At 42.0% G+C, this 26421-nt stretch overlaps 1 protein-coding gene across 1 annotated transcript; it reads left to right on the top strand.

Annotated features, from left to right (window-relative positions):
- The first annotated feature begins 308 nt into the window (after nucleotides 1–308).
- On the top strand, nucleotides 309–26421 carry LOC137173598 (cullin-1). The gene is made up of 22 exons (XM_067578492.1): nucleotides 309–478; nucleotides 11003–11400; nucleotides 13960–14134; nucleotides 14259–14426; nucleotides 15230–15280; nucleotides 15362–15452; nucleotides 16352–16515; nucleotides 16610–16772; nucleotides 17660–17790; nucleotides 17998–18105; nucleotides 18209–18315; nucleotides 18623–18671; nucleotides 19088–19219; nucleotides 19329–19446; nucleotides 20156–20232; nucleotides 21059–21177; nucleotides 22866–22971; nucleotides 23163–23210; nucleotides 23638–23720; nucleotides 23827–23932; nucleotides 24912–25025; nucleotides 25382–26421. The coding sequence occupies exons 2-22, from the start codon at nucleotides 11261–11263 to the stop codon at nucleotides 25460–25462; spliced, it is 2331 nt and encodes a 776-aa protein (XP_067434593.1). The 5' UTR covers nucleotides 309–478; nucleotides 11003–11260; the 3' UTR covers nucleotides 25463–26421.

The following is a 26421-nucleotide window of genomic DNA, read 5'->3' as shown; positions in this document are numbered from 1 at the left end:
CTAAATGACAACAAGAAGTACACAAAATGAGCAGAAAAAGTAACCGATCAGGAGACAACAATCCACTAAAAACAAAGAAATACATGAAAAACAATGCAAAGAAAAAGAAGGAAATATATATCAAGAAATGATTAGACATCATGTATTAAATGTGATGACAATTTCCTTTTAAAATGTGAAATTAGCTTCTTTAATTTTGTGTTAATATCTCCAACTTAGAACATTTCCACTTTCATTTATACTGCGTATCATCTCAGCTGCTGGGTCGGTTTGAAGCTCCGTGTTTCCGACGGCGCCTGAACGCAGCATGATTCGGTGGCTGCTGAACTGATCTTTGTGCGGACGGAGCCGAGCGGTCGCAGTTAGCAACGGACCGCAAACACACACAGAGACGCGAAACACGGCGGAGGAGACAGCTTCTGGGCCCGAAAATCCACACATACAACGACTGTACCGTGACAGCGACGGCCTGAAAATGGTAAGAAGACGTTTCAGAGTCGTGAACGGAGGCTGGTGGCGCTCTTTTCTTTATGACAATCAGCCTGGCTAACAGCTAGCTGGCTACAGCTAACGGCTAACGTTAACTGTTTTCCTGACTCATTATTGAGCAGCCCGAGAAGCTAGGCTGCCATTTTACACCGCAGGCAGTTAGTCTGCCTCGGACGCTACGTTTAGCTCGGTGAACACGGCTTTTATCTCAAATATCATCCAAACACCACACCTGACTCTAAACGAACGAGAAACATAATCCGAGTAGAGACTGACTTTGAAAAAAAGCAAGTTACTGACGAGCTAACTCGGCTAGCCTGAGAAGCTAATGAGAGCTAGCAGTGTTGCGTAGCTGTGTCTGACTCCATTCGCAGATCAGCAAAGGATAATCTCAACAAATCTTGGCAATATATGGCTTCGTCGTGTTTTGTGAAATGATTACAGAGCCCTCTATTTAGGTTAGGTTGCCATAGCTGGTCATTAAACGTAACAGATAGGCCTTCTGCCGCTTTGGAGTGAAGGATGGTGATTTGAACCTGACACTGGGCTCCCACTCTCCTGGAATATCATTAAAGTATTAAAATCATTATGCCTAAGGCCTATGGATGTTTGGAAAACTGTGAAGAGGAGGTAAGAGTTAGGTTTGTATCTGTATTTGATCAATTTTGTTTCAGTTGAATGATCAGAACCCTTCTGTGGGAGGAAAATATTGTTTGTTAGTAGCTCTTTCTCTTGGCAGTTAAGATGATATTTATATCCTTGACTGTAACGTTAAAAAATACAAACATTCACACAGTTGGTACACTTGGTTACATTTCAATTCACGCATGAATAAAATAATACGAATAACTGGAAGATTTGATGAATTTGAACCCTAAACAGGGCTCCCACACTCCTGGAATACCAGGAAAGTATTAAAATCATTGTTTTCCAGGCCTACGGATGTTTGGAAAACTGTCAAAAGAAGATAAGATTTAAGATTGCATCTGTATTTGATCAGTTTTGTTTCTGTTGAATGATCAGTGAGCCTCTGTTGGAGGAAAATATTGTTTATTAGTAGCTGACAGGCTCTTTCTCCTGGCAGTTGGGACTTTATAACTAACAATTAAACTATTAACTTAACGATTAAACTATAAACCAAACTATTAATTGAGCAGTCTTGGACATGTTATGGAGATTATTAGTTGACAATGTGACAGTCATACCAATATAAGATGACTCAAATAAGAATGACTGGAAGATTTGATTCATATAAACCTTTAGACAGGGCTCCAACACTCCTGAAATATCAGGAAAGTATTGAAATAATTATTTTCAAGGCCCAGGGATGTTTGGAAAATTGTCAAAAGGAGATACGTTTTGGTAAGAGTTAGGATTGTATCTGATTTCGATTAATTTGGTCTCCGTTGAACAATCAGAAACCTCTTTGTTGGAGGAAAAAAACCAGTTGGCATACTCTGTTCAGTTTTAATTCACTCACGGATGGTTTTGGGAGTTTGTAACATTAATCGAGCAGACCTGGAAACATTATAGAGTTTCTTAGGTGACAGTATGCAGGAGTCCTGCTACCACATCAAATATTTTGTCTTCTGTAGTTTCTTTAAACCATTTGTCTTCAATAATGTGTTCTCCGTTTGCTCAGACAGAGACGCAGTGCTTAATAGCTCCCATGATTAGCTGTGTGCTGTTTTACAAGTCAGTAGTTAGTATTTTCTTACAAATCTGAATCACTGGAAGATTTGATTCATTTGAACCCAAAACAGAACTCCCACACTCCTGGAATACCAGGAAACTATTGAAATAATCTTCCAGGCCTGTGGATGTTTGGAAAATTGTCAAAAGGAGATTCGTTTTGGGTCAGACTGAGGATTGTATCTGTATTTGATCAATATCCTTGATTGTAATGTTAAAAAAACAAACATTAAGTAAGACAAAATCCCATAAATCCTATCACAGCTGTAACCAGGACCCCTCTGATGGAGGAAACTGTTGGCTGTCTGTTTCTCTTGACTTAAAAGTGAAAAACAAACTCACTGCTGGCATATTTAATTATCTTATATTCCCATTAATTACATTTCATTATAGAAGTTGTAAATGGTTAGTATTGAGGGGTGAAGATGCAGGAGCTCTGCTGTCACGTCACACATTGTATTTTTTGGCATTTTATTCATATTTGCAGTAACGTATTCTCCATTTGCTCAGACAGGTACACAGTACATTATAGCTGCCACCTGGTTATACACTGTTCTTATAGATCACTGATACTTTCTTACCAGTTGTGGCTGTCACAGATACACATGAGGGGAAGAATCTCAGTACAAACACTCTAAAAATCATATTCTAGTTGTATTATGTTTCTAGTTTGGCTTGTGATAAGTAACACATGCCAAAAGGGAAATGGTCATAAAATGTTTACAGTCAAATATTGGCAATAAAAGTAATATTGGACTTTCTTTTTAAAGCTGATGTCACTTAGTATCATATTTATACTCTTCCATATGGGAATACTGGAAGTGGAGGTAATTTAATGCAGAGAAAATGTTGATTTCTTACATGTTTTACTGTAAATTCTCTGCTTCTCTGCGTGTTCTTTACTGGGACTAGATGTGAGTTTATCTCATACGGCACATGATGTTAATTCTGTCAGCCTGCAGCTTTTGATGTAACATCCAGTTTCTGTGTGTCCTTGTCAGCTGTATTTTGAGTTTTCCTCACTATAAAGAGTTTCCTCCAGTGTTTGTATTGAGTGATGAGGCTTAATTGTACAAGTGTCGACACGTTGTTTCCCCTCAGAATCAAACTGTCAGAGTGCTGGGAGGATCTGTGTGTTTGTTCACAACATACTGTTGGTTTTTAGAGCAGTATATAACATAAACTTTGTATATTTACCATGATAAAATAACTGCAGACTTCTGTTTCAGAGGCAAAACACAACAAAGGAAAGGCTGATATCCTCCTTTACATGTGCTCTGTTACATCTAGAGGAATGTGTCAGTTTGAGGAGAAGCGTGGATGCTCAGTCAACCTTTATTGCATAAAACAACACAAAAATACCGCCTGCACCGCTAGTTGTCTTCTCTCTGACAGTTTTATTAATGTTGTGGAGCTGTTGGTGTGTTACGCTCAAAGATTCCTTGTTCTGCGGCTTTGAGGGGAATGTTGCATTTCCATATTTAATGCGATGGGAAATAACTATTTAAGGCGATCTCTTCACAGATGTTTATACTAAACGGAGCACGTGTTGCACCTGATGTGCCCTTTTCTCAACAAGCTACAGCTCACTTTCACATGTGTGGTTTAGCAGGACTGATACTTTCTCTGTTTCACATCATGCCGACATGCACAGCAGAAATCAGATGCATTTGTTGCATGTTTGGCAGCGTAATAGGGCAGCAGTATCAGCGAATCAGCAGGATGTCAACACGCAGGTATCATTAGAAATGATCTGGTTGTTGATATTGGGCCTGTGAAGAAGGTTTTAGATAAATGTCAGCCACGATTGTGCTGTCCTTCCTCCTCCTTTACCCTGTCTGACCCGTCCAGGTCTGTCTGCTTATTATGTGCAAGGTGTGAGGAAGTGACAGCGCTGAGGACGGCGATCCTAACGTCAGTCCAGAGGGACCGAGAGTCTCTGCTCGGCTGCTTTTCTGAATGCTGAGCAGAGCAACAGAAATCAAAAGCTGCTTACGCTAATGAAATGTCCCCCTTCACTGACGAACCCGGCACATGATCGGTTAGCGCACACACACACACACACACACACACACACACACACGTTACAAACATGTCATCACTGTGATTCAGCCGAAGCTTCATCGCTCCTCAGAGTTTGATGTCAGAAGGAGATTAAAAGAAGTTCTGAACATATTTTATTTATTTGATAGGTGATGGCAGGTGTTTTTAAATGTGTGTGTGTGTGTGTGTTGGTGTTTATTTTGCTGTGGTCTGCATTGTTTGTGTTTGTGAATGTAGGGTATTGGGTTGTTGAGTCTGGCCAGGACACACGGTGACCAGGGTAATCAGATTTACCAGGCTGAGCTTTTTTTCCCACGAGCACCGCTCTCCCTCTCTTTCCTCCTCTCTGCGTCTCTCCACCACTCCCTGTATCCTTCCCGTTCAGCAAATCTCTCTCTCGCACACTCGACTTAAAGGCAGACACACTCCGGTTCCTGAGTTGTGCTAAATCCTGCTGCACTACAAGGGCAGTAAACACTTATTCATTGTGGGAGAGTAGAGAAACCACCAGCTGGATGCAGGTGAGGTTTGGCTCTCCAGTTTACTGCCGGACACTTTGGCAGATAACCAGTCATCACCTACACATCCCAGTATGAAAATCTGTTGGGATATTGGAGTCCTTATGCTACTTTGGACAGCAAAAACCTGGGTAAGAACTTATTTTTGTGGGCCGTTTTATTTAAATATGAAGAAATACATGAAGAAGAACTAAGAAATCTGTACAGTTTGTTTGCTACTGCTGGAAACAACAGGATGGTGTCCCAGTTTCCCCTCTCTGCCCAGTTAGTCTCCTCCACCCTCCACAGAGGTTTTAATATTTTTTTAAATGATACCCTTTTTTCAGCTTCAGGCTATATAACCAGCCTCTAGAATTTCTCTCTCCTCCTTAAGTAGTGTAAAAATAAATAATCTAATGTTGCCTGTGATGTCCTAAGGGGACTGTAGTCACATAAATGTTTTAATGTTTTTAATATTTGGTGCAAAACAGAGTGAAATGGAAATATTTGCTCTTGGAGATGCATTAATCCAACTTCCTCCCTCCTGATTCTGATACTTTAAATCTGCCAGTTCAGCGTACTGGTGCCCTGTTTTCACAAGTTTTAACTCTGTGGCGGATTTCTGCCGGTGTATTGCAGCTCTACCAGGCCTAAACATTGGGGAATTTAAAAAAAAGTATTTTAAGATATTTTTTAAACTAAAATGTGTTATACAAGTTAGCGTAGCTCATTCAAGGAATAGCTCAGTGTGTAGAGAGTACGAGGTTGTAACGTACGTAGATGCGGGTCGAGCCAGAGGACGAGCGCCGCTTAGGACCAGAACCGGAGCGACCTGCCTGTCATCCGGAGAGCAGACAGCGGGGGAGTTTCTGCTGAAAACAAGCACGGAGACCCGAGGAGACATGAGAGCAGCTGCTCGCTAACAGCTGCGTGTGTTTACAGCAGAGAGCAGGAGGGAGGACAGACGTCTCACTCTGCTGCTGCTGCAGACACTTTCTGTTTGTAACTGTAGTGTCCGTCATCCAATTAAGTATTGATAACTTGCTTAGTACTTTACAAATTAGTTTTTTTATTTCATGAACGTGGACGCTGATTCGCGAAATGAACTGATCGGGTTTTATTTTTATAAAAAAAGCAAAGCTGCTGTGCCAAACAACCTTTCTGCTTGGAACTAATTGAAATCATTTTTGTCTGAGGTAACTTGAGACCAGGAATTGCTGTGGAGCTAAAAACTGAGTTGGTGGCTCATCATGACTGCATGTGGTCACATACTCAGTCTGCTTAATCAGGTCAGTATCGGCACAGATACCGATCCAGCACATCTCTGCTAGTCCTCCAGCGTCAGGATTATTTCAAGTCTGAAGGAGAGGAGAGATGTTATTCTGCTGCTCTCGGCTAGATGACACCATCATGAGTGCAGGCCCGCTGCAGTACTTGTTGACAGTCTAGTTGCGACGGCGTGGACACATATAGTTCCTCCCTGAAGTTATGACCTTTGAACTTTGAACAGCCATTCCTGTCATGTGAAGGAGGAAGGTTGTCGGCCGTAGCGCTGTTGTTGACGACCAGGCACGGGATTCCTGTTTCACAACAGACTTTCTAGAAACTGTTGTCACTCAACAAGCTGTGGGCATCCTGCTCCCTGATGTCACACAGCAGTGGAACTGATTATAGGTCAGATACTGTAGTCACACACGGCGTCTCATAGCTTCTGCTGTGGGAATCTGAAATCTGATCCCAGTGCTGCAGTGAAGGGCACCTTTTTTACCGCCAGTGAATAGAAGCACAAGAGGAGAGGCAGCAGACTGAACGCCCTACCTTCTGTAGTCAAACGGCTACTCGACGGTATTGTCTGCCCCAGTTGCCATGGCAACTGCCGGAGCACCTCAGGTAGGGCTGCCTTTCCGACTTTAGTGAGGAAGAGGACGGGGGCTGAAACTCGGGTCCAGAATCTGGAGCCGAGCTTTGTGGGCCTGCAGCCGACAGGCCGGGATCTGCATCCATCAGATAACACATGAAACAGCATCCGGAGGCTGCGAATTTAACTCCTGACGACGCTACAAATATTAGTGGTTTTTTTTGGTGTTGGTAAAAAGTTATGCTTTTGTTTCCCAGATTCGTCTCTCAGCTTTATGAATATTCAGTGGATGTTTTAAAAGTTAGCTAAAAGAGACACATGCTTATTATCTGTAAATTTCACAGTTTAATTCATGATTTCCCCTCCAATATGTCAAATCCAAATTTCAGAGATGTGTAAAAATATTATCCATTAATTACTTGTGTGGTGTGAAAACAAAAACATGCAGCATTTAACGTGTCAGGGGGAAGACAACATGTCAGTGTGCACGCTAACGTTATCGTCTTCACTCTTCACTCATGAAGGTTTGTTTGTGAGTGAGACGTTTACACATCCTGCATTAATATTTTAGGAAGTTTAGCTGTAAAACATTGATTATCCACCTGAAAATGAACCATATTGAGAAAGATAGATGTTTCACTTACAGTATGGCCTACAGTTGACCTGTTTTGTTGTGTTTGATCAAAAGTTTGGATCATTATGATGAGGAATAAAGGACATCTGAAGCTAACAAACATTTTCATTTCATCAGTGAGATGCCTCAACTATTAGCTACATCCGAGGAATCCAGTAACGCCGCCAGCTAAAGTTATGGCAGTGAAGTTTGTTCATCTTCTTGCTGTAGCTGGTGAGAAAGTGAAACTGGCCTGAGAGTTTGTGCAATAACCAGCTTCTGTAACCTGCACACCCAGAATCACTTCCTTTACTTGTGTTGGTGGTAAATGGACAAAATGTCCTTTTATATATTGCTTAATCCTGCATGGAATATAAAAGGCTTTATGTTGCTCAGGCTCTGAGTTATACAGTTGCTTTCCCATTAAAGTCCCTGACATACGCGTAGATGTTGAATTTCATTCCCAGCACAAATAAAACACTAGTTGTGATGATATTTGTGAATCTAGCTTCGGTCATATAGTGGCAGAATTCCATTTAACGTCAAGACACGTCTGATATAATAAGCATCTGTAAAGCAGAAATGCATTTAGTGTGGTTGTGGTAGCAGTCGGTGGCCGTCAGAGGAGAGCGGTGGCAGCAGATTGCAGCTGCAGTGCTGTGGTCAGTGTTTGGGAGGAGGAGGAGGAGGAGGAGGAGGAGGAGGAGAGGAGGAGAGGAGGGGGGAGGAGGGATGCTGGAGACGGAGGCTGGGCGTGGAGAGGACGACAGATTTTAGTGACTGATGAAGGCCTGATCCAAGTCTTGATGTGCTTCAGGCCTTACTGCTGTGTCAAGACTTTTCCTCTTCCTCAGTGCTTCCTCTTTTACCAGCCTTCCTCATAGTGCTGCTTGAAGAAGTACTAGTTTTTTTTGCAGTGTTTGGGAAATTGTTTTGCAAGGAAATAATGAGAAAATGTGATTTTGTTGCTATGGTAAGAAAACAGGAAGGTGCTAAAACAATTAGCTGACACATTCAGTTATTTATCAATCAAAAAACATCAACAATCGTCTGACAAAACAATTATCTGCAACTTAGATTGATTGTCGATAAGTCGTTCAAGTCATTTTTGAAGCTGCTTTTCTTATTTAAACTAAGTATTTTGGGGGTTTGGACTGTTGATTAGACATGAATACACTGAATATGCTGCATGTACAGTATATCTGAATACAGTAAGTGTTGACTATGTCACCAGGAAATACACACTCTTGTTTTTATATCTCAGAATGAAAGTACATTTCAGTTTCAGTGTTTAGTTTTCTCTCGTCTTGATAAGCGGCAGCAGATTTGGCGCCGTCACTCCACTTAAGTCCGCTAATACGTCAAGTGTTCATTCAGCGTGTGGAGGCAGCGGCCGTCAACAGGGACAGGAAGTAAACAGAGCAGGTCACTGGGCTTCCTCTCCCTCTCTACCACTAACAGACTGTTGCACCTGGGTCACGTCCTGAGTCTCAGGGCCTGAGAGCTGTGAATGGCCAGAGACAGGCAGCGCTGCGTGCCTGCTCCTGCTAAATATAGCAGCGCTGCCTACATGTACACAGCAGTTTTCTACCCAAACACACCCCTGCTTCTCTCTGCTTCTCTCTGCTTCTTTTAGGCTGCGTTCACACAGCAAAGACGTCATTCTCTGTTGTTTTTTTTAATGACTGTTCTTACACGTTCAAAGGTGCCAGTAAGCACTTACAGTGATGCTACATGTTGGGAAATAACAGTTGATGTCATATCCTGTGTTTCTCCTGCTTGATTGAACCTGATAAGAGCTGTTAAATTTGAACTTAATTGATTTTAGATCTTCTATCAAGTCAACTGTTTGTCTTCTTCCCATCTGTGTCTTCAAGGAAAACACTGAACTCATCAGTTACCTCGTGTGAGTGACATCTGATTGGTGTCGTTGCAGCTTTGACTGATTTGGAAGAGGCCTGCAACTAACTATTATTATTATTATTGATTTAATTGGACAATATTTATCAATTAACCCTCTATAAATTGTCTGAAAATAGTTAAAGATGACATCTGAAAATGTGTTTTTCTCAAAAAGATAAAACTTACAATGATATAAAACAAAGACAAATCCTCACATTTGAGAAGTTAATGGTCATGTTTGCTTCATAAATGACAGAAATAATTAATTATTAACATTGTTGGCATGTAATCTGTTGATTGACTAACCAGTTAATTGACTAATTGTTTTTGAACGAGTTTGGATCGGAGCATTCAGATAAATGGTGCATTGTGGGTGTTTATCTCCGGTTAGGAGGTTTGAAAAGGAAAAATCTCTTCAAGCAGCTTTTTGACTTTAAATATGAAAACTTTTCAAACTAATCAGAACATATTTTTCTGCATTTGTGTTTCTAACAATAAAAAAACACTCCTTAAATTATTAAATGCATTTATTTAAGCATGTAGGAAACACCATAACCAACGATGTCATCTCATATTTTAATAAGAGTTATGCTCCACTATTACACAGTAGAATTAGGATTCATACTATTGTCTCCGTCTGACACTTAATGTAGATCAGATTAAAGATTGTGTGTTGCTTGTATGGCTTTATGTGAAATGATGCTTGTTGTTGTTGTGCTGATGTTTCCTGCAGGGTTTGTGTTTGTCTTGAGAATTCTTGTTTTGTTGCTGTCGCCGTCTTTATGGCGCCTCGTTGTCTTCGTTCTGAAAATTTTATGACTTTATAGGTTTCAAAACGTCTCACCGAAGGACTGCAGTTGAAAACGATCCAGCTGGCTTACAGACGCACATTAACACAAGTGTTGATTAATGTGTGTTGTCCTTTATAAATAAATAAATAACTGAAATGAAATGACTTTTCTGTTGATCACTGTCCACAGAAGCCTTATTACACCCACTTGTCTCAGTTTTATAAAACAATCAAACATGAATAAGTGTGAATATTTGCTCTAATCACTTTATTTATGTAGGATTAAATCTGCCCAGATACTCTGGCCGGTGTTAAACGTCCTTTAGTCTTTTCTCTCTTTGTCAGTGTTTGTCTCCCTCCGTCTTTGTGGCTCGAAAGATGTCGATGCTGCAAACTGTGGCGTTCATTTACCTTCTCCTCGTGTCCTGACGGCGGGGATGAAATTACAGCTCCGGGTCTGTCAATTAGCCTTAATGATCTGGCCTCCCTGCACTGTCATCACTGCCACTTTTAAAAACCAGCTGCGTTTACTCTCGCGATGGCGTCGCAGTCGTGACCTCACCTCACATTCACACTCTCGGATCTGGAGTCGTTGTCAGATTTGTCTCCTCGTGTTTTATGCATATATTTATTTTGTCCACGCTCGCAAGATGGACCGTCAAACTCTCCCAAGTTCACATTGAAAAGCTTTTTATCCTGTTGAACTGTGTTTTATCACAAGTCTGGATAAGGAAGGAATAATGTAAATATATAAATGTTTGTTGTGGTTGAGAGGAAACCTGGTAGACGTGTGAGACCGGGCTCCGTCTTCACTGGTGAAAGAAGGCGTTGAAGTGGACTAATCTGTAATTAGCTGAGTGACGTCAGGCTCCGGTCAGCAGCCAGTCTCCAGGGCTCAGAGCCAGGTGTTAGTAGGTAAATCCTCATAACCCACCTGGATAACTACCAACAGTTCTAACCAAACTCAGGCCTCATGTATTGATTCTTCATTCTGGGGGTTTGAGATTAATCCTGAAGACTAGAGTTTATTTTATTCAGTTTATTTTCTGACAATGACGAAGCAAAATCAAAGATCATTAATCAAAATGTACCTTTTCTTCACTTTGTTTCCTTCGCAGGTCATCTGGTGAGGAGCGCCGAAGCTTTTAGGTGGAGGAGTGGCAGACTGCGCCACCCAGGCGTGCAGAGTGGGACTGCATCCCGCCTCGCATCCGACAACCGGCTTCCTGAAGCGCTGCTGCTGCCGCTGCCTGAGAGCTGAGCGAGTCAGGACAGAGAGCGACCGAGGAGAGGAGCCGGGGGGAGAACGCTCACCGGAGCAGGAAAGGAGGGCATTGTTCGGTAGGGAGAGGAGAGGCGAGGACAGGGGCTCTACAATGTCGTCAAACAGGACCCAGAACCCCCACGGACTGAAACAGATAGGCCTGGACCAGATATGGGACGACCTGCGGGCTGGCATCCAGCAGGTGTACACACGGCAAAGCATGGCCAAGTCACGCTACATGGAACTCTACACGTATCCCAAACGCTGTGAGATGAGGGCTGCTTGATGCTGTGTGGATGTGATTCTAGTAGAACAGACCTGAAACCATTACTTGATCGATCTGTTTGTCCACAGAAAATGAATAGGTGACAAATGAGATCGATCGTTAGTTATTTTAAAGCAGTCGCTGGTTCTAGGTTGTTTTAAACTGAATATATTTGAGTTTTGAAGTGTTATTCAGACAAAACAAGCAATTTAAATACATTAAATCATCTTTGGCTTTGGAAAAATTAGGATGGACCACAGTTATAGATGAAGGAGAGAATAATCGGCAGGTTAATTGATATGTTAAATAATCGTTTGTTGCAGCCTTGTATTCCTCCTCCTTATGTACAAGGGTTAGCTGTAAGGTTCAACTTTAAAGAATGGTATATTTTTAGTTGTTCAGGGCTGCAGCTAACAATTAATTATTTGGTGTATAAAACATCAGAAAACGGTGACAGTGTGTCTTACTGTGTCCAACCAACCACTGGTCCAAAAACCAAAGAGATCCAGTTTATAATGATATAAAACAGAGAACAGCAGTAAATCCTCAGTCTGGAGAAGCTGGAAGCATCAAATTTGTCATTCCTGCGTAAATCTTAATCCACAATAATTGCAGGTAATTTTCCTGTCGAATCATTTCCACTCAGGGCGAATATGACTTCAATGTTTCTTCGTCTGCTGTCAAGTCTCCACTTGCCCTCTTAGCCAATCACATCCTCCGGTTTACCTGTGAGACGAGTCATAATCTGGGACTCCTGACGATGCTCGCTTACCTGACAGCGGCGGGAAAGAAATACCACAGTAAATATTTACCGTTGTGTTTTGCTGGTTGTTTATTTAGTCTCCGCCCTCGCTGTGTGTCATATTTGATGCATCACTTCCCTCTTTACTGGAAAACAAAACCTGTTTTATAGCTGCGTGTTCAGGTACTGAGTTAAAACAACAGAGCAGCCAGCAGGCCCAAGTCCTGTAAACAGGAAGCAAGTTTCTCTTTAAAACATCATCTTGTCTTTACTTTAATATTATCTCAGAGAAAGTATTTGTTTCAACTCAGAGAGGTTTTCAGGTTTTATAATTATTATATAAAGCTGTAAAAACAATGTGTGAACACAGTGTTCATAAAGTCTTCCGAAAATGTTCATAAATAGTGTTGATTGTTTTTGACAGGCGGGAAGGTAAAATCATCAGGACGTCCTGATCTATTATTGTTATTTTGTTCAGCGTACCTGTTGTAGATCAGAGTTTTACTGCCTCCGTGTGTGTTTTCACTGGTTCAGAAGCCAAAAAAAATGAAAATAACTCACTTTTTCCATAATTTTGGTGATTTATTCATTGTCTACCTGAGACATTCAACTGTAGATTTGGTTGTTTTCCTTTAGTAATGGATATTTAATGTTAATATATTACACAAATATGCAAAATATAATTGAGGCACATATTGGATCAGTAAATGAATGATGTATAAATGCAGGTTTCTCCTCCTGCAGGTATCAGCCTGAAGTCTACAAGAATCCAACCAATTAGACTCAGTCGTTACATACAGTGAACGTCCGGTTTGAGCTCGTCCATAACAGTTCGCTAGTAGCGTAACGAGCTCCGTATAGCTGTAAAATATAGCGGGCGTGGATGAGAAGAGAGACGACGTCACATTTAAGTTTATGTTCTGCTTGTTCAACGGTTTGATAAACTGCTCGTACCGTCTCCCTTAACTACTGCACTTTGTTTCAGTCATAGTGGCCTCGAGTAAAGTGTAACCTGAATTTTTTTGCTGTGTGTGTGTGTGTGTGTGTGTGTGTGTGTGAGAGACACTGAGAGTCAACCATCTCGTTCTCATCAGCTGATCTAAGTGGAGAGAGAGCGCGTGTTTAACGTTTGTGGTGATTATGATGTACGATGCGGCGTTCATCATTTAGCGGCCACTCAGCAACCTGCTCCTGCGCCAATCAATTTATTTGTCCGCCATGTTTGGAGCGGCCAACCTGCCCCTGCATAAACTTTTACTGTTGTTAATGAAGAAGGGCCGTTAGCTGGTGAACTTGTGTATTCATCAGCTCCAGTCACAGGTGGACCAGACATTAACACAGCGTGCGTGATGTGAGTGTAAAGTACAGGAAGAGATAATTTTCTCTGAGGGCACATTTTGTTGTTTGACAACCTGGCTTCCTCCTCCGCACCTTTCTACCTTTTTAAAGGTTGCCATAATTTCCCTGAAGCCATAAAAGGCTCCAGACTGTAATCTACCCGGTTTCTCACAGAGAATGATAGCACTCATTTAAACCACACACTCAGTCTGTCAGTGACATGTTTGCCTCTCAGAGTGTCTGCACCACTGGTCACCAGTTACAACCAGCTCTGCTGTCTTTATGCATTAAAGGATGAATAATCTTTTCTATGGAGCAGAGTATATTTAAATGCAACCAAACTTGAGTTATCAACTTTCTGGAGACGAGTTTATTCTTTATTTAATCAGATTTTGTTAAGATACTTCGTCTGTGATGTGTGGTGTCTCTCTGTGTGTGTGTTTGTATTCCTTAACGCTTCCCTCAGACATGTATATAACTATTGTACCAGCGTCCACCAGTCCAGCCAGGGCCGGGGCTCTGTGCCTCCAGCCAAGCCCTCCAAAAAGTCCACCACTCCAGGTGGGGCTCAGTTTGTAGGCCTGGAGCTCTACAAGAGACTCAAGGAGTTCCTCAAGAACTATTTGACCAGCCTGCTCAAGGTGAGTCCACACACACTCCTGACACTTTTTTATTTTTAAAACCCTAAAACTAAAAGCTCCTCTTTCATCAATACTGTGACACCCTCTAATTCTTCTTTCCTTCCTCCCTCGGGGTTCCCTCCAGGATGGCGAGGATCTAATGGATGAGTGTGTGTTGAAGTTTTACACCCAGCAGTGGGAGGACTATCGTTTCTCTAGTAAAGTCCTCAACGGGATCTGCGCCTACCTCAACCGTCACTGGGTCAGACGAGAGTGTGACGAGGGACGCAAGGGCATCTACGAGATATACTCAGTAAGACCGACATCTGCAACGTGTTTGTTTGTCTCTTAAACTGTCAGCAGTGTGTTACGATGGTCAGTAGATGGAACTGAAAGCACTAAAACACATGAAAGACGCTGCCAGACAGTTTAAAACCTTCTGAAGTTTGTGTATCCTGTGTAATTATATATTTCAGGGTGTTAGTTGAAGTATTCTATTAAATCAGCCCTCTGGGTTTCTCTCTGTGGAGCTTCAGCTGCCATTTAACTTTTCCTTCCTCGAGGGCCGACGAGTCAACACACCTGACTCGTCTGTTAAATGTCACACCGATCCTTAAGTAGTCTCACATTTAAGGATAATGTGGAGAGATTTTCTTATTAACAACACACGTCCGACCAGTCGAATGCTGAGTTACTTCCCAGGACGACGTCTGTCTCCTGCTAAATTATAAAAAGTTTACTATTCCTGGAAGATGGAACTTAAAAATCAATCTGCTTACCTGTGGGTTGAATGTATTTTAGTGTTTGAACAGCATCTGTTTAAAAACAGGATTTCCTGATTTTGAAAGCAGTAGGAGTGAACTGGTCCAGTTTGAACTGGTGTCACATCCTCCCACAGTGAACGTTCCCTCACCAGCATGTCACCCAGTTTAAACTTTAATCACATGATTAAATATGTGATTTCTGTCATTTCAAAGCTCCTGAACTCAGGGCAGAAATAGAGACACATAACAGACATGCAGCTTAAAGTCTTGACCTTGTGTTAACCTTCTCTTTCACCCCCCCCTCAATCTCCCTCTCCCCCCGCCTCCCCGGCACCCTGCTGTCTCCCCCCAGCTGGCACTTGTGACCTGGAGGGAGTGTTTATTCCGACCCCTCAACAAACAGGTGTGTTGAGTTTCTTTTAATAGAAGTAAAGTGAGAAGCAACACAGCGGTACAACACAGTAAACATTTTCTGTCTTTTCAGGTAACAAACGCTGTGCTGAAGCTGATAGAGAGAGAGAGGAATGGAGAGACCATTAACACCAGACTGATCAGCGGTGTGGTCCAGTCTTACGGTAGGTCAATGAAGAAACACAGAGGAACAACCAACCAGGACAGAGCTGTACTCTCATCACACATGGAGCTGTGGAAACATTCAGGAACGATGATAGTTTGAACTCCTGAAATGAAAATATGATGAAAAACAAACACAGGAAGTGTAAATAAGATCCTGCTGCAGGTTCTTCTGATGGCTTTTCTCTTATAGTTCTTATGAATCTACCTGTTCTTACCCACATCAAACCCAAATATCTCTAATTGTTACTCTAACTAACTATTTATATCTATTTATAACTATTTTAAGCTTTTTATGTAAACTAAAGGCTTCAATGTAATTCCAGACGTTTTTAATCTCAGATCTGATTATGGGTTGTTAACCCTGTAGCTCTGATCAAAAAGAAAACTCTTTACCTCTCACAGTCTGACCTCAGACTTTATTTCTGTTCAGGTTTGGTCTCGTCCTCTCTTCTCCTCCCTGCTGATGTCCTTCAGACTTGCAGGCTGCCAGCTTCACTGGAGCTAATTTTAAAAGTCCTTTTTCCTCAAACACATTTTAAATGAATCAGTAACAAAAATAACCTTTGATCCAACCTCACTGTCGTCTGTGTCTTACCTGGAGCTTAATACTATAATTATAGTAATAACTAAGACCTGCAAACAGAAACCTGCATCACAGGAGTCCAGTTAGTAAAAACCAGCCAATCACTGTTGAGAATCAGAGGCCTTTAACTGAGAACATCTGCAGGACTCGTTGAGTAGCTGTTAACACTTTATCCAGCCAGTTAACAAGGATTATCACCTGGTTCCTATTTGTAAACATCTTAATGAAGTTGTAAGACCTCATATTAAAACCTGCTCTCTGTGTCTGACCCCCTCCGTCCTCCTCCTCCTCATCCTCCTCCTCCTCCTCCTCCAGTTGAGCTGGGCCTGAACGAAGAGGACGCCTTCGCCAAAGGCCCCACGCTGTCTGTGTACAAAGAGTACTTTGAATGTCAGTTCCTCACTGACACAGAACGTTTCTACACACGCGAGAGCACAGAGTTCCTCCAGCAGAACCCCGTCACCGAGTACATGAAGAAGGTACGAGCTGCACATACGCTTACTGGTGAAGGATGGGAGTTTTTGTTTCTTTTGAAACTGGGGAGTGAAGGTGACGATCTCATTGTGTGTTCAGGCGGAGGCCCGGCTGCTGGAGGAGCAGCGGCGTGTGCAGGTTTACCTCCATGAATCCACCCAGGACGAGCTGGCCAGGAAGTGTGAGCAGGTCCTCATAGAGAAACACCTGGAGATCTTCCACACCGAGTTCCAGAACCTTCTGGATGCCGACAAGAACGAAGGTGACAGATTTAATTTCAGTGTTGCTGAGTCAGCTGATCATATAAACAAACAGCCGGCTGCCGAAATGTTCTCCACGTTGTCTTTGCTTATAAAAAAAAAAAAAAGAGGTGAGGAGACATAAAAGGTTCAATAAGAGAGTGGTCAGAGCCAAACCGTACTGCTGTGTGTGTGTGTGTGTGTGTGTGTGTGTGTGTGTGTGTTTTGTTCTTTTTAAGGATGGACAATGTGTTTTATTTATATTGATGTTTGAACAATAGAAACTAAACCAGAGAGACCAAACTGATGTCACTATATTTGGTGCTTATTTTATTATATTGTCTTCAGGGCTGCAACTACCGACTATTTTCAAAGTTTTTCACTAAAAATAGTGACATATTTTGTAATTTCACACAGTTCAAGTTAGTCCAGAACCCAAAGACCTTCAGTTTACTCTCACAGAAGAAGAAGAAACACGTAGAATCCTCAAATGTTTAACATATTTACTTAGATAACGCCTGAAACTATTATTCAGTTATTATAACAGTTGCTGATTAATTAATAGACTAATCGTTGCAGCTTTCTGACTGAGAAGAAGAAAAGTCTCAGCACAGATAAAATCATAATGAAATATAATCAGCATCTATTTTAATAATCATAGTTGAAGCATAAACTGTATAAATCCAAACGTTCTCCAGCGTCTCTTCATCATATTCAGTATTAAAGTATTTTATAATCAGATTTTTCACCACAGACACAGTGATGGTGAGTTTCAGCCCTGCATGAGGATGATGGGTTTTATTTTGAATGTCCTTTAAATAACTGAGTGTGAACTCCTCTGTGTGTGTGTGTGTGTGTGTGTGTGTGTGTGTGTGTGTGTGTGTGTGTGTGTGTGTGTGTGTGTCCTCAGACCTGGGCCGGATGTACAACCTGGTGTCGCGGATCACAGACGGTCTGGGTGAACTGAAGAAACTTCTAGAGACTCACATCCACAACCAGGGCCTGGCCGCCATCGAGAAGTGTGGCGAGGCCGCGCTCAACGTACGTCCAAGGCTTTCTCTCCTCTTGATACCAAATCTGAGTAGTTTTATTTAAGGTGTCGTCTGACGCGAAGGTACCGATCCAAACCTTCTGCAGCTGGTTTGTGGTTGCCAAGCGATAAGAGTCATTGGACAGAAATGTGTGAAAGAAACAATCAACAAGAGATGAAGTGAATTTATATAAACAAGATGTTTTTGTTTCTTCCAGGACCCCAAAGTGTACGTCCAGACCACCTTAGACGTCCATAAGAAGTACAACGCCTTGGTCATGTCTGCCTTCAACAACGACGCCGGCTTCGTGGCGGCGCTCGACAAGGTGAGCGAGACCCTCTGACATCATCTGTCCGTCCGATAACAGACAAATATCTTCTGAGGTTTTTGTTCCACACGTGTACATGAACATGTTGTTGTTTTCTCAGGCGTGTGGACGGTTCATAAACAACAACGCCGTCACCAGGATGGCTCAGTCATCCAGCAAGTCTCCTGAGCTGCTGGCCAGATACTGTGATTCTTTACTGAAGAAGAGGTCGGTGGTCATGAATACATAGAGCTCAGTGTTGTTGTTTGATTTAAAACTATCACTGTTTCATTCACTAAACAAGTGACTTCAGGTGAATAAAAATAATCTGCAGAGGAGAAAACAGTTTAATTTAATTTAAATAATGTAGATTCAGAGTTAATCTGTTTTCCTCTCGACTGTCTGATAGAAACATTCTGAGCTCCAGACGACGGTTTCAAAGCTTCTAGACACAATTTATCTCCTACTGCAAACATACTAGTTAATAAACAGTGAGATGAACTTTAATGTACTAAATGTTTGTTTTGTTCTTTAGCTCTAAAAACCCAGAGGAAGCAGAGCTGGAGGACACACTCAACCAAGTGGTGAGACGTTGACCTGTTTGTTTATATAAATGTGCCACTGACCTATTTACCCACTGATCTGTTATCTGTCAGTAGTTACAACTCTGCACCAGCAACTTCCTGCTTTACTGGGATCTCTGTTAGCTCGAAGCTAATCTCCCATCTTACAATCATAATAACAACGTTTTCAGAAGGAAACTTACTTTAGTTTCATATGATGATTAAAAACAACAAATCTGAATATGAGAGAAACACATTCTGTTGTGTCATTATATTGAAATAAGTCTGTTTTTTATTGATCCATATCTGTTTTAGTTTAGTTGTCATGTACGGTCACATGTTTGTCTCTGTGTCAGTGGATTAATAATAATAATAATATTAATAAATGTAAATCTTCAGAGCTCAGCAGTAATTAAACGTGTGTCTTTCTCCTCCAGATGGTTGTGTTCAAGTACATCGAGGACAAAGATGTTTTCCAGAAGTTTTACGCCAAGATGCTCGCTAAGCGTCTGGTCCATCAGAACAGCGCCAGCGACGACGCCGAGGCCAGCATGATCTCCAAACTCAAGGTTTGATTCACATCATTCACACGTATACACACACACACACACACACACACACACACACACACACAGCTTCCTGGCGGACTGATCACAAGTTCCTGTTGTTGTCCTGCAGCAAGCGTGCGGGTTCGAGTACACGTCCAAACTGCAGCGAATGTTCCAGGATATCGGAGTCAGTAAAGACCTGAACGAGCAGTTCAAGAAACACCTGACCAACTCTGAGCCTCTGGACCGTAAGAGACCGCACTCACACACTCACGCACGCACATACACACACAAACACTAACACACACACACACACTAACATACACACTAACACACACACATACACACTAACATGCACGCACTAACACACACACACACACACATACACACACACTAACATACACAGTATCACACACACACTAACACACACACACACACACTAACATACACAGTATCACACACACACTAACACACACACACACACACACAAACATACACACTAACACACACACACACACTAACATACACACTAACACACACGCACTAACACACACAAACACTAACACACACACACTAACACACACACACACTAACACACATACGTTACATTCAGCGATGCTTTTATTATCATTCAGCTGATTTCAATAAGAAAAAAGGTTTAAATATAAAAAAAGATGTTTCCAGTTGAAATGAGGTTTTTTCAGATATTCCACATAAAAAACACCAAATTTAAAATCAACTTTGGTTTTGTTGTCTCTGTTTTTCAGTGTGATTCTTCCCAGAACTGTGTTATCATTCATTAATCTTAACATGTCAGTAAATAATCAGCATGTTTCACTTTGTGTTTGTTTATTTATGACTTAATGTTTTCTGGTTTTAGAGCCTGACTGTTGTATGTGAAGACAACAGATAAACCAGTGTGTGTTTAGACTAAACAGATCTCTGTTGTGTGTTCAGTGGACTTCAGTATCCAGGTCCTGAGCTCTGGGTCTTGGCCTTTCCAGCAGTCCTGCACCTTCGCTCTGCCTTCAGAGGTACCACACACGCACACGCACACGCACACGCACACGCACACGCACACGCACACGCACACGCACACGCACACACGTTTATACTTCTGTCATAGTGAGCACACACTCATTAACATCTAAACCTGATTCTAACTGTTAACATTAAAACCAAACCTTTGAAGGTCTGTCAGGAACTCAAATCAATCCTCACAAAGACACTGAATCAACATAAATCAAGTCGTTCTTCATTCTTTTATTCATATCTTAATGTGCAGATGATTGTTTGTTTCAGGCTGTGAAAAAGATCTTAATGTGTTGTAAGATTTAAAATGTGTACAAACACAATCAGTTTTTCTTCCTGTCCTGGTGGGAAGATGTATTTTATAGCTGTAATTTGGTGCTGCAGCAGTAAAACAGATGATGTCATGGTTGTCATTGGTTACAGGTGTGTAGAAGGACAGACGGACGTCCATCGTTATGATGTTCATGTTTAGAAACTTTCTGCCTTTTTAAAAATGATTTTAACTGTTAACACTGAAATGAATCAGAGACACAAACATGATGCAGAGTTCAGAGTTTGTTCTTCTTCAGAAAAAGTCATTTAGTAAAGTTGTGTTTGAGGTTTTTGGTCCCAATATTCCTTCATTCACTGCTCTGAACCGTCTTCTCTCTATCTGTCTATCTATCTATCTATCTCGCTCTCTCTCTCTCTCTCTCTCTCTCTCTCTCTCTCTCTCTCTCTCTCTCTCTCTCTCTCTCTCTCTCTCTCTCTCTCTCTCTCTCTCTCTCTCTCTCTCTCTCTCTCTCCCTGTGTGTCTCTCTCTCTCTCTCTCTCTCTCTCTCTGTCCAGCTGGAGAGGAGTTATCAGCGTTTCACGGCGTTTTACGCCAGCAGACACAGCGGCAGGAAGCTGACTTGGCTCTATCACCTGTCTAAAGGAGAACTGGTCACCAACTGCTTCAAGAACAGGTAACCAGTCAGAGACGTCAGAGCAGACTGGTGGACTGACTTTATCACACTTCATCTAAACTAGTCGTCACTGCTAGTAATGTTTCCATTGATTGATCTTTTAGTTTCTGAGTTAAACAATAAAAACTGAAAGCAGAAATGAAACTGAAGCCACTAAACAATGAGTGAATATATGACAACACATTTAAGACACAACCAAACTGTCAGGGAACCAAGTTGGTAGTAAAACACAAGATATTTAGTCTTTTTTAAAGTATTGTTTAGGGATGCACGATATTATCGGCACGTCATCGGTATTGGCCAATAAAAAGCTCTAAAATGAAATATCAGCATCGGCCATTTCTGCTGATTACGAGGCCGATTTGTTGCCTTCTCCTCCCTCGTCTGACTGTGCTTCCCTCCATGGACTGTTTCACCCTGATGATCCTGGTGCGTCCTGGTGCGTCCTGGTGCGTCCTGGTGCGTCCTGGTGCGTCCTGGTGCGTCCTTGTGCGTCCTTGTGCGTCCTGGTGCGCCCTGGTGCGTCCTGGTGCTTGCCCGTCAGACCTGCTGCTTCTTCCCACTTTAACCTGAATAACAAACCGGGGCTCGGTGCTCCAGTTGGATCCACATGCAGAACTGGAGGTAACGTTAGCTGGGAGGCTAGTGAAGGCTAGCTGGCTGTGCTTCCCTCCAGTCATGCTGAGGCTAACACTCCTAATGTCAGCTAACGTTAGCCTCGGCTCTCCATGTGGCTCCAACCGGAACACCGGGCCCCGGTTTGTTATTCAGGTTAAAGTGGGAAGAAGCAGCTGGTCTGATGGGAGTCTGCGGAGGAAACACCGGGACCGTCAGGGTGAAACAGTCCGCAGAGGAGCTGCTGTGTTTGGCTGCACAGATAGGAAACACCTCGGCTGACAGGATGTACCACTCCGTTTGGGAAAAAAAAATCTTTTTGGTTTATAACGGCGGTTGGTAACCAGCGTATTAGGAGCATTACCGCCACCTTCTGCTCCGGAGTGTGGACCAGAGATTAAATCCTCCACATTAATCCTGTCTGTCTAATAAACTCAGTGAAAACTCTGCTGCTGCTCCCACTTGGCAGGTTCATTAAAGTTTTCAGTCTTCCTAAGTTCTTCCTTCATATATTGTCTTTCTTGATCATACTTAGTACAATCTATGATTTCATGTATAATAGTCTCCTCAGCCAGCTGGATAATAATATCTACATATATCAGTATCGGCCACAATGAGTCGGAAATATCAGCAAAAAATCCAATATTATACATCCCTAGTACTTTTCTCTATAGCTGATAAGAAGTAAATCACATTTTAGTGATATTTTATTTTATATTTTATTAATATTTATTGTACTTTAGTTTCACTCTGAGCTGCTCTGAAGCTTCGAACAGTTTCTGTGTTTTCACTGTTCAGTTACAATGAAACATTCATTTGAACATAATAGTAAAAATAAATCTGGATTTAAAACTTTAAGATGATGAAAAGACTTTTTTAAAAATAGATTTCAAACTTATTTTATATTTGTGATGAAGTTTAGACTCAACTGAAGCTCTTAGTGAATAATGACTGCTGCTTTCAACACAAACAACTTTTACTGCAAAAAAGATCTAAAGACTCTCTGGAGGTGTTTGTGTGTTTGATCGTACTGAACCTGTCGTTGTTGTTATTGTTGTTGTTGTTGTTTACAGGTACACGCTGCAGGCCTCCACCTTCCAGATGGCGATCCTGCTGCAGTACAACACGGAGGACAGTTACACCGTCCAGCAGCTGACCGACAGCACACAGATCAAAACTGTAAGCAGCAACAATCATGTCAATGTCTGATGATGATGATGATGATGATGATGATGATGATCAGCATCATGTTAATGTTTGTATCAAAGCTTCTTGAAAAGACTAAACTGGTTTTCTGTTTCTGTTTATTTATAAATGAGTAGAAATGTTCAATTTAAATCTATAAACTGACAGTTTTCTGTATTTTTCAGGACATTCTGGTTCAAGTTCTGCAGATTTTGTTAAAATCTAAACTGCTGGTGAGTGAAAGTTTCCTCTTCACGTGTGTTTTATAGAGACGCGTCTGTTCTCCAGTCTGACCAGTAGAGGATCCCAGTTTACTGTAGAATGTGTGTTTGTCTCCGTCAGTAAAATCTGGTCAGTTGAAGCTGAGATTATTGAATGATACAACAAAGGTTAAAGGTCACGAGCAGGTTTTCAGGATCAAATACATTCAGATCATCTGTTAGTTGTTTTAATCATTAAAACAGTTATAATCAATGACTCCAGATGATCGATAACGTTGCTCCGTAACTGCTGGATGTTCAACATATCAACTTAAAATCTGATGAAATGTCAGAGTTTAGTTCACTATGATGAAAACTAGTGAACAGAAGTCAGAGTTACTGACAGTGAGAAGCAGTGAGAGGTTGACGTCAGCTCGCTCACCGTCCGTCTGTCCGTCAGGTGTTGGAGGACGAGAACGCCAACGTGGACGAGGTGGAGTTCAAACCCGACACCGTCATCAAACTCTTCCTCGGATACAAGAAGTAAGAACATAAACAAATAAACACAAACAAATGATGTGAATGTAACAGAAAGATTTGAAAGTGTTCCACTGATGCTTTAATAAACGTTTGTGTGTCTGGTGGGCAGTAAGAAGCTGAGGGTGAACATCAACGTCCCCATGAAGACGGAGCAGAAACAAGAGCAGGAGACGACTCACAAGAACATCGAGGAGGATCGAAAGCTCCTCATTCAGGTGACACACAATATCAAGTTTATACCTTCAGATCGGATCTTCTTCTTTGTTGTTGTTTTATAGAGAGCTGAAGTCATGACATCACTTCCTGCCGCATCTCTTCTCCGACTCATCTGCGGTTCAGATTCTTTCATCTTTCTGAAACTGAAGCGAGTTCCTGTCGTTCACGCTCTAGAAGCTAAACAACAATTTAACTTTGAGCACAAAGACGTAGAAGCAGAGAAGCTGTTGTGTAAAGTCACGTGTGTTTTTCTTGTGAGGTGATTTTCAGACGAGCAGCTGTAATCTGAGCTGTAAAGACTCGTCTGTTCTCACAGACACGTCTGAACTCGCTGTGAATCCTCCATCACTCGTCTCCTCTAACTGAGCTGTGACGTTTAACCACAAACCTCCAGGACTTCTGGGAAACGCTGTTCATTAAAGGCTGATAAAAACATAAACATCGAATAAACAACAATATTAGAAGAATCTCGTCTTTATCTAAACATATGAAACGAGTCACATGACAAACTGTTGGTTCTGATCCCAGACTGGAGTTTTATTTATTAGTGTTTTTTTTACACGTCAGTGAGATTTTAAAAAAGTTTCTCTTATGGAAGAAAATCTGGAAGTTCCTGTTTGACTTCAGCTCTTTATAAGCTGTCAGAGTCATTTATGTTTATACCAATAAACATGTTAACAGTTATCTTTACACCTGTTATTCTCCTGAGAGACTGAATTATAACAATCACTGAAAACAGTGTTTCCTGTGTGGTAAAATACAAATAAATAAACGAACTCTAGTTAATTCAGCTTCATTTATCCTCAAACTCACTGAGATCAAAATATCAGCTGATTATACCTCGCTCCTCTGAGGAACTTCACAGTTTATATATTTAAAGTGTTTCAGTCTGTTGTATCAAATTTGTACTAACAGATGGTGTGTGTGTGTGTCTCTGTGTGTCTGTGTGTGTGTATCTGTGTGTGTGTGTGTCTGCAGGCTGCTATAGTGAGGATCATGAAGATGAGGAAGGTCCTGAAGCACCAGCAGCTCCTCGCTGAAGTCCTGAACCAGCTGTCGTCCCGATTCAAACCCAGAGTCCCCGTCATCAAGGTGACACACACACACACACACACACACCCTTCAGAACTGTTCATATAGTGAGTTTATAGGACCGTTATTTTCATTATTGTCTCTCAAACCTCAAGACGTCGTCCTGAAATATCTTCTTTTATCTCGATCAACAACTCAAAGATATGAAGAAACTAAAGAAACCAGGAAATGTTCACATTTAAGAAGGACATATTATCAAAAAACGATCAATCGATGACTCTAAATGTTGTATTAGCGTTTTCTTTTTCATCGTGTTGGTTTTAGTGGTTGAGGTGAGACTGTTGATGTTCGTGTTTCCTGCTGCAGGTGTTGACGTTGTTGTTGTTGTTGTGCTCTTGTCTCCCTCTTGTGGACAGAAATGCATCGACATCCTGATAGAGAAGGAGTACCTGGAGCGAGTGGACGGTGAGAAGGACACGTACAGCTACCTGGCCTGAACGCCGCCCCCGCCCTCCCTCCCTCCCGCCCTCCCCCGCACCCGCCGGCTCTCCTCAGTTTTATTTTTATTTGTTTATCTTCTTCATTTTTTTTTTTTAATTTTATGTCTGAGTAATAAAGTGTGGATCCCTCTGAGCGGCGGACATGTTGTGAGTGTGTCTGTGTGTGAGAATCACAGCCACGCCGCGGGGGGGTGGGGGGGGGCCGCCGACCATGTGACCGCCCCCCCCCTTCCCTCCCTTCCTCCCCTCATCCCGCCCCGATATGACAACCAACCCGAGCTCGAGGAGGGCGTGAACTTTGACCTCTCTGCTCCTCCCTTCAGTGCATCTCAGTGATGAAGGAACAAACACACAAACTCCCTCCTGTTGAGACCGGGAAACCCCGTCTACTCGCTCGCCTGTCCCGTCCCACCTGTAGGACTCAAACACACACACACACACACACACACACTCTTCCTTGTTGTCATATTGTAAATAAACAAACCACAGACTCTAAGAGGAAAAAAAACAAACCCTACTCCCTTCTTTACATAGCGCAAATGTAATGAATTAGCCTACAGCCAATCAGAGGAGAGCCACATCCAAAGGTTTCTGCATGCTACTGCCTACCTGCACCACAGTGACCACGAAAAAGATTTAAAAAGTTAAAATTAAAAGTCGAGTCACTGGGCAGCCGACGCAGTCCACCGTACGACGAAACGAAAATCAACGCCGGTCCTGTAATTTAAAAAAAAAAAAAGTCTGCGACTGATCCGGAGGAGGAGGCGGCGACAGCGGCGGCGGTGAGTTCAACAACGCCGCCGTGTTGCTACTTTATCTGCTGAAGTTGTCTGTTTGGTTTGAGGTCGGTTGGGTTCATGCAGGAGGCCTGTTTCATTACTGAACGGTGGACATTTGTATAGTGTGGTTCATTTTCTAAATGTGTGATAAATAAAAACAAGGAAAGATTTCTCTAA

Source organism: Thunnus thynnus, chromosome 21, assembly GCF_963924715.1.
Source record: "Thunnus thynnus chromosome 21, fThuThy2.1, whole genome shotgun sequence".
NCBI lineage: Eukaryota > Metazoa > Chordata > Actinopteri > Scombriformes > Scombridae > Thunnus > Thunnus thynnus.
Note: the sequence above shows the minus strand (reverse complement) of the source record. Positions and strands in the feature narration are given on the sequence as shown.

What these genes read in the sequence shown, in the direction of transcription:
- LOC137173598 (XM_067578492.1), top strand. Translation starts at nt 11,261, where the DNA reads ATGTCGTCAAACAGGACCCAGAACCCCCACGGACTGAAACAGATAGGC. An exon ending in GATTCTTTACTGAAGAAGAG is followed by an intron (nt 18,316 to 18,622) that starts GTCGGTGGTCAT and finishes TTTGTTCTTTAG; the next exon opens with CTCTAAAAACCCAGAGGAAG. An exon ending in ATCGAAAGCTCCTCATTCAG is followed by an intron (nt 23,933 to 24,911) that starts GTGACACACAAT and finishes GTGTGTCTGCAG; the next exon opens with GCTGCTATAGTGAGGATCAT.